The sequence below is a fragment of the Bufo bufo genome, chromosome 4, assembly GCF_905171765.1.
Source record: "Bufo bufo chromosome 4, aBufBuf1.1, whole genome shotgun sequence".
NCBI classification, from domain to species: Eukaryota; Metazoa; Chordata; class Amphibia; order Anura; family Bufonidae; genus Bufo; species Bufo bufo.
Window position 1 is genome coordinate 61,799,846 of NC_053392.1, and position 13,441 is coordinate 61,813,286.

Consider the following 13,441-nt stretch of genomic DNA (forward strand, 5'->3'; position numbering starts at 1 on the left):
TACGTGTCCGTATTTCCATTCCGATCTATAGAGGTTTGACTGCTGGTGGACCTCGAGTCCCCATGGGAATGGAGTGTCGGTGCGTTTGCAAGACCACAGCTCCATTCACATCTGTGCGACTGATGGAGATAGAACGGGACTGTTTTCATGACAGTCCCATAGAAGTGAATGGAGCGATGGTCACACTTGGACACCATCGTTCCATTCACTCAGGGGACTCCCCAATCTCATGGCTGGTGAGAGTCCCAAAGTTTGGACCCCTAGCAGTTATACATTTCTCATCTATCCTGTAGCTATGTGAAAAGTTTTTTCTATGAGACCCCCGTGGTTTCAATTGGGCCATTTACACCACCTCAGTGAAATATGGCGGAATATGGAGATTTTGGTATGCAAGTCCACAAAAAATGCAAATGTTTTTGCTCTGTGATACAGAATCTTGTGTCTATTCTATATTGCCTAGCATATTGTAAGGGCATACACACATACTATACAAGTGAAGATCCTCAGTGCTCTGTTTCCACCACTAGGGGGCCGATTTGTATTCTGCTGTATGTCTTCCATTGCCCTGCATAGGAGCTGCGTACAGACTGGCTCCCTAGCTGTTCATTTCATGGGGTGGGACTGAAATTCAGTGCTCTGTACCACAGTAGAACTCCTTAGTCCTATCCACAAGGTTATGCTGCTGGTTTCTCCAACAGAGTTGTAAATGTTAGGTATGCCGTAGGCCATATTTATGCAAAGTATTCTGCCACAGATGTACGTTAGAGGAGTCTCTCACTGGTTGTGAGTGGTAATCTCTGTACAAGCAATTCTAGACAGCTGAACTCACTAATATCCCTAGGTCGTGGTACCAGTTGCATGTGAAGCTCCAGTGAGGCGGATACAATGGAAATGCTTTGGTAATTCATTGAGTTGACCTTAAGCAAAGACATATAGACGACAATAGAGGATATTAGAGGTCAAAACGAAATGCTCTCACCAGCTCTGAGTCTGCTGCAGAAAAGCACACCGGAACAGCACAAACAGCATATGATGTCACTGAAAGGGAGGAGTAGACAGAGAGCAAAGGCAATGGGATTTACATAATAAATTCATAAACCTATGACAAGAATGACCACAGGGTGGCAGCATTACATAACATGGTAATGATCTGATAACACGAGTACAGCAATTAATCTTCAATGGAAGAAATAAATGCTGGGACAGCACACAGTCATGGACCCTGTTACGTACGGCTATACAGCAAGTATTTTGAGAGTTGCAGAAGCTATTTCTTACTTATTCTTATAATTTATTCGTCACTTGATTATAGATATTAGTAGTTTCCATAACAACTGTATAAAAATGCTGAATTAGAGCTGTCGATGTCTGTTAAAAAAAATGGGATGCTAAAAAGTCTGTCTTGCCTGCCTTGTTTGCATATATGTAAACTAGCATTGAATAATTCATAGGACAGAGCATTTATCCTGCTGAGGATTGACTTGACGTGACCCCTGCCACTTTTTTTGGGGGGTAGTCTTTCTATATTAAGTGTTTTTTTTTGTTTTGTTTTTATTTCCCTTGCAAATGTTTCCATTTAAATAATGTACAAGTAATAATTGCCTCCTCACAGATTGCAGATCTTGATTTCTTTTCCTTTTACTGTATGAGTGGTTTAACCCCCGTGGTTTCTTTCTCAGATACTACAATTGGCCAACAGCTGCCCCCGTTCTCCTGGCCATGCAGGCCTTCCAAAAACCATTGCCTAAGGTAGGTATAAGTGAAACAGCAGCTCAGAACGCTGTATTATATGTTATGTGGTTGATATGTATAACATTGGTTACTCTTACTTTGTGGTGGTCTTGAGGTTGGATGGGGGGATGGCCCACTGCCAAATCACCATAACTAACATATTTCCATACTAACCCTACACCGCATTGGTTAAAAAAAATACTGTGTGTGTATATGTATGTGTGTATATGTGTATGTATGTGTATATATGTATGTGTGTATGTATATATATATATATATATATATATATATAGGCTTTTGTATATGCCTTGTGTACACCTGTTTTATATGATCTGCCATTTTGTTTCCTTCTTCTCCTTTGATATGTTTTACTACTAAAGCCTATTTCTTGTCATGCCTAGCTTTGCAAAGACAGAGGGGCAGGGTCTCACCACACTGCACTGCTCTGTGTAAGGGCAGCCTTGAGTGACACAGCTGCTGTCCCCTCACACTGCAGGGTCTCGCCACACTGCACTGCTCTGTGTAAGGGCAGCCTTGAGTGACACAGCTGCTGTCCCCTCACACTGCAGGGTCTCGATGTTTTCCTATGCAGCTTGAGCCTGTTTCCCCTCTCTGGTCTGTTGTCATTCTCTCCCTGCCACCTCTTACATGAAGGAGATCTTTGTGAAGCTATGACTCCTAGATCTACACTGGAGAGTCAGAACACACAGATAGTACAGGCAGGAGGGTTATATAACTGCAGCTATATGTTTGCAAGTAGGGAGGAAAATGAAGGGGCCTGAGAGCTGCCAGAAGGGATTTTATTGGTAATGATGTCATCCCGTAGTTCACAGGAAGTCAGCCACATGGGAGAGACCAAGTTCCTGTTTACACATTAGAGCAAGCTCTGGGCTGCTGGTCAGACCTAAAGGTCACATGACCTGGTTCCCATAATGAAAAGGTTCAAAATGTATGTCTGCAACTGAGTTAGGGTGTAATAAACGACACTGTTGGAATACTAGTAGTGATTTAATAATATATGCAAAATAAAAAAAATGGAGTGCCTTTTTAAGTTTAACGCCCAGCGCCGTACATGTACAGCGCCTTGATTGGGCGGGTGCAGGAGCTGTGCCCGCCAGATCCGCGGCAGGTGTCCGGCAGTCACTGATAGCCGGACCCCTGCTGTATGCGCCGACATCGGTGCGGACTTCAGACGTGTGCAGGGTGTCCATCGGGTCCCCGCTCTGCTGTGAGGGGGACCCGATGGCAGGGAAGGCAGCCCGCTGCCTTCCAGGAGAGCCTGTGAGATCCAGCCCCCTGGATCTCACAGGCAAACAGGCTATAAGTGTATTACAGTCTGTAATACACTTACAGCCAATGCATCACAATACAGAAGTATTGTAATGAATTGTACCTGGTTCCCATAATGAAAAGGTTCAAAATGTATGTCTGCAACTGAGTTAGGGTGTAATAAACGACACTGTTGGAATACTAGTAGTGATTTAATAATATATGCAAAATAAAAAAAATGGAGTGCCTTTTTAAGTTTAACGCCCAGCGCCGTACATGTACAGCGCCTTGATTGGGCGGGTGCAGGAGCTGTGCCCGCCAGATCCTCGGCAGGTGTCCGGCAGTCACTGATAGCCGGACCCCTGCTGTATGCGCCGACATCGGTGCGGACTTCAGACGTGTGCAGGGTGTCCATCGGGTCCCCGCTCTGCTGTGAGGGGGACCCGATGGCAGGGAAGGCAGCCCGATGCCTTCCTTAGGCATCGTGGCTGCCTTCCAGGAGAGCCTGTGAGATCCAGGGGGCTTACAGCCAATGCATCACAATACAGAAGTATTGTAATGAATTGTAAAGGGGATCAGACCCCCAAAAGTAAAAAAAAAATAAAATTGTATAAATAGGTGAAAAAAGAAAAGTAGACATATTAGGTATCGCCACGTCCGTATCGACCGGCTCTATAAAAATATCACATGACCTAACCCCTCAGGTAAACACAGTCAAAAATAAAAACTGTGCTAAAAAACATTTTTTTGTCACCTTACATCACTAAAAGTGCAACACCAAGCGGTCAAAATGGCACCAATCTAACCGTCACCTCATCCCGCAAAAAAATGAGCCCCTACCTAAGACAATCTCCCAAAAAATAAAAAAAACTATGGCTCTAAGACTATGGAGACACTAAAACATAATTTTTTTGTTTAAAAAATGCTTTTATTGTGTTAAATGTAAAAAAAAATTCAAACAGTAGACATATTAGTTATCGCTGCATTCAAAACAACCTGCTCTATAAAAATACCACATGACCTAACTCCTCGGGTGAACATTGTAAGGAAAATAAAATAAAAATGGTGTCAAAAAAGCCATTTTTTGTCACCTTATATCACAAAAAGTGTAATACCAAGCGATCAAAAAGTCATATGCACTTCAAAATAGTGCCAATCAAACCGTCATCAAGACAATCGCCCAAAAACTGGAAAAACTATGGCTCTCAGACTATGGAGACACTAAAACATGATTTTTTTTTTTGTTTGTTTCAAAAATTATATTATTGTGTGAAACTTAAATAAAAAAAAGGTTGACAAAATAGGTATCGCCACATCCATAACGACCTGCTCCATAAAAATATCACATGACCTAACCCCTCAGGTGAACACCGTAAAATAAAACGGTGTCAAAAAAGAATTTTTTTTGTCGCCTTACATCACAAAAAGTGTAATACCAAGCGATCAAAAAGTCATACGCACCCCAAAATAGTAAATCAAACCGTCATCTGATCCCGCAAAAAATGAGACCCTACCTAAGGCAATCGCCCAAAAAATAAAAAAAACTAGGGCTCTCAGAATATGGAGACACTGAAACATGTTTTTTTTTTAAATACAAAAATGCTGTTATTGTGTAAAACATAAATAATAAAAAAAAAAGTATACATATTGAGTATTGCCGTGTCCGTAACAATCTGCTCTATAAAAATATCACATGATCTAACCTGTCAGATGAACACTGTAGATAACAAAAAATAAAAACTGTGCCAAAACAGCTATGTTTTGTTAACTTGCCTCACAAAAAGTGTAATATAGAGCAACCAAAAATCATATGTACCCTAAAATAGTACCAACAAAACTGCCACCTTATCCCGTAGTTTCCAAAATGGGGTCTTTTTTTGGAGTTTCTACTCTAGGGGTGCATCAGGGGGTCTTCAAATGTGACATGGCAGCTTAAAATTATCCCAGTGAAACCTGCCTTCCAAAAACCATATGGCGTTCCTTTCCTTCTGTGCCCTGCCGTGTTCCCATACAGCAGATCATGACTACATATGGGGTGTTTCTGTAAACTACAGAATCAGGGTAATAAATATTGAGTTTTGTTTGGCTGTTAACCCTTGCTTTGTTAGTGGAAAAAAATGGATTAAAATGGAAAATCTGCCCAAAAAGTGAAATTCTGAAATTTCATCTCTATTTTCCATTAATTCTTGCAGAACACCTAAAGGGTTAACAAAGTTTGTAAAATGAGTTTTGAATACCTTGAGGGGTGTAGTTTCTAAAATGGGGTCATTTTTGGTTGGTTTCTATTACGTAAGCCTCACAAAGTGTCTTCAGACCTGAACTGGTCCTTAAAAAGTGGGTTTTGGAAATTTTCTGAAAAATTTCAAGATTTTTTACTGATCTGCTCAGTAAAACTTGCACCTCCTCACTTCTGCTATCTCTAAGGCCTCTTGCACACGACCGTATGTATTTTGGTCGGCTGCATTCTGTACTTTGCGGAATGGAACAGCTGGCCCCTAATAGAACAGTACTATACTTGTCCGTAATGTGGACAATAATAGGACATGTTTTTTTTTTGGCGGAACTGAAATACCGACATACGCAAACGGGAATGCACACGGAGTAACTTCCATTTTTTTTGCGGACCCATTGAAATGAATGGTTCCGTGTACGGTAACGGACACGGAAAGAAAATGCGTTCCTGTGCATGAGCCCTAACACTGAGAGAAGGGAGGGAGAGATCAGAAACTCGAGCAGAACTCTGATGGTGTTAGGTCAGGTTCAGCAGCTAGGTGAAGGACTTGCTACATACTGCGGAAGCAAAATGCTAAGACATTGTAGTGAAGATTGTAATTTGGCATTTAGAAACAAATAAAAAAAATTATAATCTGTGCAAAGGTGTCTATAGCTTTTATTATGAAAGTGGAGCTCCTCTACTCAGCAACCAATTCTACTTAAAGGGCTTATCCAGCCATATGATGTTTATTATATATGTGATCAGCAACCATATATAAATATTCTATTAGGCCAGAAACAACCCTAAATGCACTTTTCATTATCTTGAACTTCGAGACCATGATGCCTTGCAGTAAGATGTGGTCTCGTAGCTAAGTGCATAGTTGAAAGCTGCTTGTATCCTTGGTACTCATTTTAAGATATAAGTTCTTAATACTCTATTTCTTCACTTTGTAGAAGTAGAACTGCTGTAGCTCCTAGTTAATGTCCCGGGGTATGGTACAGAGGCAGGAATAATCCGGTCTAAAGGACAGACCTTAGTGATGTGCTGTACAAAGAATACTGGTTTAGAGGATGGAAAAGCTCCTCCGTGTGAGACTTTAGTACACGTATGCACCTTTGTTTGTTGGGAGGGGCTTTACCAAAGGGGTGTGGCTGAGTGGCCTGTTCCAGACAAAGCAGTGGGGAGGAGCTTGTGCTGCAGTTAGTTGCCTTACAGACAGAGAGAGCTTTTTATCTTTGTTTAACAAGAAAACAAATGGCGACCAGAATTTCAGTAATTCTTTCTTTATTTAGTGTTCCTAAAAGGGGTATTGCCATCTCCCCAGGTCTGGGACCCGCACAGAGAACGAAGCAGGGAAGTTGGTGGCCACCTCTCCCATGCAATTCTATGGGGGCCGACAGATATAGCTGAGCCAGAGCTCTGCTATTTTTAGCGGCCCCATAGAAATGAATGGAGGGCGGCTGCACATGTGCAGTGTGCCCTCCACAGCTTTTAGGGATACGTTCTCGATGTAGGTGCAGGTCCCACACCTATCTGACAATGAGGGCATATCCTAGTGATATGCTTTGCTTCCATTGTGTGAGATGGGAGTACCCCTTTTTAAAGGGGTTTTCAAGTACCTAGATACTGATGACCTATCCTGAGGACACACCGCTGGTGCCAGAAACTATACAGCGGAGGCTCCATCAACAGTGTAGTTTCCGGCACCGGAGTACTGCAGCTCAGTTCCCATTCTCATGAACGGGAACTGAGCTGTAGTACCCCAGCACAGCCACTACACAGTGGACGACACTTCTGACTCCATCCACTATATAGTTTACTGTATAGTTTCAGATCAGACCCCCACCAATCAGATATTGATGATGACCCATCAGTGGAAAAGCCCTTTTAAAAATTTTCAAAAACTTTTGCATATGACTGTTGTATACATTTGCAGTTGTAGCATATTTTCACATTCATAATTTAATATCCTTCCTTTTAAACCACCCATCCGGCCACCCCACCTCCAGTCCTGCAATGGATGTTCACTTTCTCGATCATGATGGGAATGGTACCCTCTCATTCGGACTTGCATTAAATTCCTGGCTGCTTTAATGTCCCTGAGCTTTACTACTCAGGGCAGTGGAACTTGGCTGATACCAGGCTGGAGACAAAATATTATTGCCGGAATGAAAAGCTTTTTGCTGCGGTCTATGTTCGGTTGCCATGGGCAACTCATTATTCATATTTAAACATAATTGAGGTGTCCTATTGTCAGGCGATTTTTCATAGGAACAGGTTGGTCGTGCAGCAACATTTTCCATTAGAACTTGTTTTGTTTATCCGGAGAATAATAAGACATGAATCATGTAATTACCCATTATGGCTGAGCGCTATTCTATCAGGGTGGTTAGAAATAGAATGATTTGTTTGCGAATGCTCCATTTTTCCCCGGCACAATGGTTGATTATCTACTCTTCGGGCTACGGCTATTCAAACAAGTTTAGTATTTATTCAGAGGCTATTTACCGAAGCTGGATGTATCCTATCGAGTAAGTTCTCTCTCCCAGGGTGTAGTTCGGATCACAAATTATAAGCTGAATTATTAGAATATTGCAGAAGGTTGGGCAAAATGAGATGTTTAATAGTAAAAAGCGCCAAACAGATGGGGGTTTAAAGAAGCACTCCATAAAAGTGTTATGTTGAGGGCAGGGCCTTGCAGTGCATGACACGGGATTCAGTCGAGCGATGTGAAAGTTGTCCGTGTTTCAGCCACTAGAAAGGAAGAATTTTTTTAATTCATACCATTTTGAGATGTAGGGGAACCTGTTTTAGACATAGGTGCTGGTCACAGAAAGGGGGCCCATGTCTAGCAGACATATATGGCATTTTTTGGGGCATTTCTCTGTGATGAGAATAGCCCTTTGATATGGGCGAGGCAACCTTGGCAGACCACACAGGTTCATGTGTGGATTGGAACCAGAAAATAAGCTGTTGCTGGACAGTCGCCCATAGATACCAATGGCCAAATTCCACATTTATTTATAAGGTTTGTTGGAATTTCCATCCACGGTGGTTGGCCACTTGTGGTTAGATCGGCTGAACAGTGGTTTTTAGCATATGTTTTTGTATGTGATTGTATTTAACGATGTATGCTTGTAAATTGTGATGCAGTATCAGCCAAAAGTGCAGGGAGAGGACCTACCCATCTGCCGGCCAGTAGACCTCTCTTGTCTATGGTTAGCTGTTGCAGGAAAACTGTGTGTCCACCTTGACCTTTACTTGGTGTTGGTTATGGACTCCAATTTCTCACAAAACAAAAGCAACACAGTATTTCAAAATGCTAGCAAAACCGTTGACAGGCTGCAATTCATATGAGAAACCACTGGATGGACATACAGACACATACTCCACTAAGAGATGTTTATGCTGTATCGTGACATAATGTTTTTTTAAAAACATTTCAGGATATGTTCAGCCAAGACCAAACATGTAGAGTAAAAGTGTTGGTCAAGTGAGGGGTAAAATGCAATTTTGGGTTTTTAGGGAAATTCTAGGACATATTTTCAGCTATTCCTTTTGGAAAAGACAGCTTTTTTTTTTTGTAGCTGGGGGCCGGGCATGGTACAAAAGTAAAAAATAATATAGACCTTTATACCATCATTGCATCCCGTTCAACCCATATTATCCCACCAATATATGTCATAGAAGAAAAAGCTGGTAGACATGCTTAGGTTCCACTACGGAGCTCTGCCTGCAGTTTTCTTCCATAAAATAGGAATACTTTTTTCTTGAATCAAAAACATTAAAGAAACACAAATTTTTATGAAATGTAAAAGAGTTATGGAGTTAGAAACTGCTTTGCCTTCATTTAAGAAGAACAAAGATGAGGAGGAACCTTTCCCCTGTTTCCATGTGTTGTTACCTAACCAAATGTTGAAAGGTATTTTTGGAGGAAATAATGAAAATATGGTGCTAACATGACTATTTCAAATTCTGGAGTCATGTAATTGCCCCGTGCCTATCAAAGTCCACGTCCCCTTGACTTTGTCACCAGAACTCCTATGTGTATATCCTGAGGCCACCTTGTAAGGTCATAACTATTCTGTGTATGTGTCTACATGTACTAACTCCAAATACTAACAGACTTTTATATTTTCTTTTTCTCGTTTTCTTTCAAGTACTCTTGCTTTGGTTACGTCTGTGCAGTGGTAGATTCCATTAGATTTTGTTTTTCTAGTCTCTGTGGCCAGCAGACAGTATGTATGTTTCTCATACGCTCGCTTGCTTGCTAGTGCTTCACTGCTTTCTACGTGTTCTTTTTTTAGTTTTGTTTCACATTATCATTTTATTCATTTAGATGTTTCTGTTTTGCTTTCTTTTACGTTACTCTGGTCACCGTGCATTTATCGCAGGTTACTGTGGATACTCTGATGAGAGAAAAGATGCCCAAAAAGGGGGGAAGATGGTGGTTCTCTTGGCGTGGAAGGAACAATAATATAAAAGTGGTAAGCAACTGTCAATTGTATTACATACTACAGGTGTAAATTGTGGTCTATGCTATTCAGAGGTAATGCATCTCCTACAATAAGCAGATTTTTGCTCTCGGTGACCTATAGTTTCTGTACTCTATATGGTTCTTGACCATATTTAGAAAAGTTAAAGGTTTTTTACAATATTGATAACCTATCCTCAGGATAGGTGGGATTCCAACTCCTGGCAGCACCACTCATCTCCAGTGAGCGCTGTGGCCTCTTCACAGCATGCCAAGAACAGCACTGTCCATTGTATAGTGTGTAGTGCTTGGTATTGTAGACCAGAATAAGCTGATCCTAGCCAATGTGACCAACATGACACCTCTGGCTTAGGAAGAGGCCATGGCCTCTTCAAACATCTTATCGCCAGGCGTGCCGGGAGTTGGACCCTCACCTATGAGATGTTGATTACCACTCTGAGGATAGGCCATCAATATTAAACTCTCGGAAAATCTCCTTAATTGGGAAGGAGGGGCAGGTCCTTCATCTCTTGGCCAGAGTATAGACTGGCTACATAGACTGTCTTTTGGTCTAGAGAACCCAGCATGCATGTGCATTACAAGACCGGCATATTGAATTTAAATAAGAACTGTAATGCTTAATTTCTCCATGGGTGGTGCTATAGGGAAACTGAGTACATGTTGCTTTACAGATTACAGATGATCGCTGGTAGTCATAGCATCGAGAGACCCTGTGATCAGTTTATTGTTGAAGGACTCTTCTAAAAGCAGGATTTTACAAAGTGTGCAACCCCCTTAAAGGGAAAGCCTTAAAAGTCAGCTTTTAGATTTCTTCTTGAAGTACCCAGGAGATTTTTCATGTACAGAGTTACTGGAAGAATGGCAGAGATCCCAGAAGAGAGATTCTGAAGCGATCAGAGCTGGGTTCAAATGCTCCCATATTGTATTATTATGCAGAAATTCTATTTTTCATGAGATATGTTTCTGACAAAGGCTTTCTAAGACGAAACGTTGCATCTGGATTAAAATTCCACAAGTTTGGACGTGCTGTCTCCTTTTTTTTTTTTTCATCTTTGCTGTTCATACTATATTTTTGGGGGGGAATTTACCACCCCCCTGGGAGACGAGCACCCACTGTCTTCATACCAAGGAGTGCCTCGATTATTGTAAAGGGAATTTTAGTCTGGACCGCCTCTCCAGATTATTATTTTTTTTATTTTCATTGTAAGTATCCACTGTGTAATTTACAGACCTGTTACAAGTGGTAAAATCTTGGGCGTCTGGATTTCTCATAATGTAAGAAATATCTTAAAAATGGGTGACTTGCCGTTTTTGCCTGCTTTACAATAAGTGGCTTAACACATTACTTTCATTAGGAGTCAAAGGCAGAGCAAGGCTTAAGTGGAAATAGACCTTATCCTGGTGAACAAACCATGGGCAATGGCATTGAACAGAGGTAGGTACTGTAAGCTTGCATCATACTGATTATGCATTGAGCTAATGCTTTGGGCCAGGTTTACTAATTCAAATTAGTGCCAAAATCGGGCACTGATCGGGTCAGGCAGCAGAGAATCTGAGTCTGTACACAGACAGAAAATGAAACGGCACATCTTTGCAAGAATGAGCAAGCTAGAATTACCTATTGCTCAGACACCCTCCCACAAGGGAAGGTGCCTAAAGTACCCTAAAATGACCAGCCATTAGCTGGAAAAAATAAGGGCGTGCGCACACCAGCCCTTTAAGAGATGAGAAGCGTGCACACACCCTATGGGCAAACTGGAGGAGCCTAGCTGGCAAGCATAGGCCATGACCTGCAGAAGATCCCAGTGGCTGGACCTGCTGCAAGGAAGCTGTGGGAGGTAAGTAGGTCCAAGTCACTTGGAGACCATGTTGAGTAGAGCCGACGCCCACCTAGGAGATCAGGGAAGTGGGGGGCATGGGCCTCTGACATAATATATAGTATACTGTAAGCTCCCTCTAGTGGCAGCTGCAGGAGTAGAATATTATCCTGTACGCGGGATATTTATTGTGAGGGGAATTCCTAAAGTCAGTTTTGCTCGAGTGAGCATTGGCTTAATAAGCAAGAAATGTATCAAACATTGCATGTTGTTTTATTAATTTGGCACATCTTTAAAAACTGCTCATTTGTCTAGAGATGTTACTTTAGTTTTTTACACCATCTTTGTACTAGAGTAGGCCTCATGCACACGACAGTGTTTTTTCACTGTCAGTGATTTGGCTTCAGTGGTCCGTGTCCGATTTTGCTTCAGTTGTGTTTCCTTTTTTTTTTGTCTGACGGGGAAAAAAAAGGAAGGTTAATGAAAAGTGTAATTTTATTGCACCATGGTCTTGTAGAAAAAAACGGACACGGATGACATACCAGTTGTGCATCCGTTTTTTTTGACAGACCCATTGACTTGAATGGCTCCGTCCTTCGTTTTCCACTGACAAGAATAGGACAGGTTATATTTTTTTGACGGACTGGAATCACGGAGATGGAGAAAAAATGGAGGGCTATCAGTTTTTTTTTTCACAGCTCCATAGAAATGAATAGGACCTCCGCTAAACTGTGAAAAATGACGGAACGGACGCGGATGCACACAATGGTCGTGTGCATGAGGCCTTAGACTGCATTTTTTTTTCCTGGAAATGTTTACAAATTGGCAATTGAAGAATCTGGGGCACACTTCTTTAATGTAGCTAACCACCCCCTCTTTTCAAACGTGGAGTGAGTGGTGTAAAATCATAAAAACAAAAGTAGCTTTGCGCCAAATTTTTGCATCTTTTGGTGGCACATTTTTAGTGCAGTAGATTGATTATTTTCCAGGGAATTGGAATGGTGCTTTAAAAAAACAAAATAAAAATTAAGCTCCAAGCATTATAAAGATATTTAAGGAAATTAATCATCACAAAAATCTGAACATAAAAGTAATGTGTTAAATAGTGTGAAAAGGTGGCGATTTGCTTTAAGACCTCAACTAGATTCATCCTTAAAGAGGTTGTCCTATGAAAAATACTGTACGTTTTTCAAATCGGCCCCTGGATCTGAATAAATCCTATAAAATCCAATAAAATGCATCTGTATAGCGCCACAATTCTGTTTGTTCTTTCCCTTACTTCTCCGTCCCCCTTAGTAACATCGATGACACGGTCACACACACTCAGTTTCATCCTTCAACTGCTACCAGCGATATCTCCTCTTAGAAGCTGTGACAGTTACAGGGAGAGAGCTGCAGCAGAAAGGACACCAAACCCCCCCCCCTCCCTCCGGAATTGTGAAAGGGGGGGAGCATTGACTGGGAGAGGTACAGGGTTGGTTCAGGGCTGAAAAAGATTGTCATGTACTATATGATGCCTGATTTTCATTTTATACATTACTCCTGGTTAGAGGTCGCAATAAAACCTGTACAAGCACCATAGACGCCTGTACAAGCACTTTTACGATTTGAAACAAAGTCTCATACATATCAATGTGCATCAGGTTTTCATAGGGCAGCTTCTTCCCTGTTTTGCTCTTGGATGCCCTGCATCGAATTACGGATTGGAGCCTTGGATTGTCCCTGGCTGTTATCCTGTGAGGGTCTCGGTCAGCTCAGGGGCAGCAGGAAGTGTTAGTCGCACAGAGGCTCTGGCGCCCTGTCAGACATGGGAGACACCGGCAGTGAATGCAGCCACCCCTCACACTGACCCTGAATATTCTGGGGGTAAGAGTCCTGGGCACAGTTCCCTGATACTGTACTTGGGAGCAA

At 41.8% G+C, this 13,441-nt stretch overlaps 1 protein-coding gene across 3 annotated transcripts in view; it reads left to right on the forward strand.

The window, feature by feature from the left end:
* Window positions 1-13,441, forward strand: part of LPIN1 (lipin 1) — a 209,071-nt gene that overhangs the window by 174,623 nt on the left and 21,007 nt on the right. For all 3 annotated transcript variants that reach the window (XM_040427326.1, XM_040427327.1, XM_040427328.1), the window contains 3 exons: window positions 1,680-1,749; window positions 9,613-9,705; window positions 11,069-11,148. In XM_040427326.1, coding sequence (XP_040283260.1) covers window positions 1,680-1,749; window positions 9,613-9,705; window positions 11,069-11,148 — 243 coding nt within the window. The remainder of the gene's footprint in view (window positions 1-1,679; window positions 1,750-9,612; window positions 9,706-11,068; window positions 11,149-13,441) is intronic.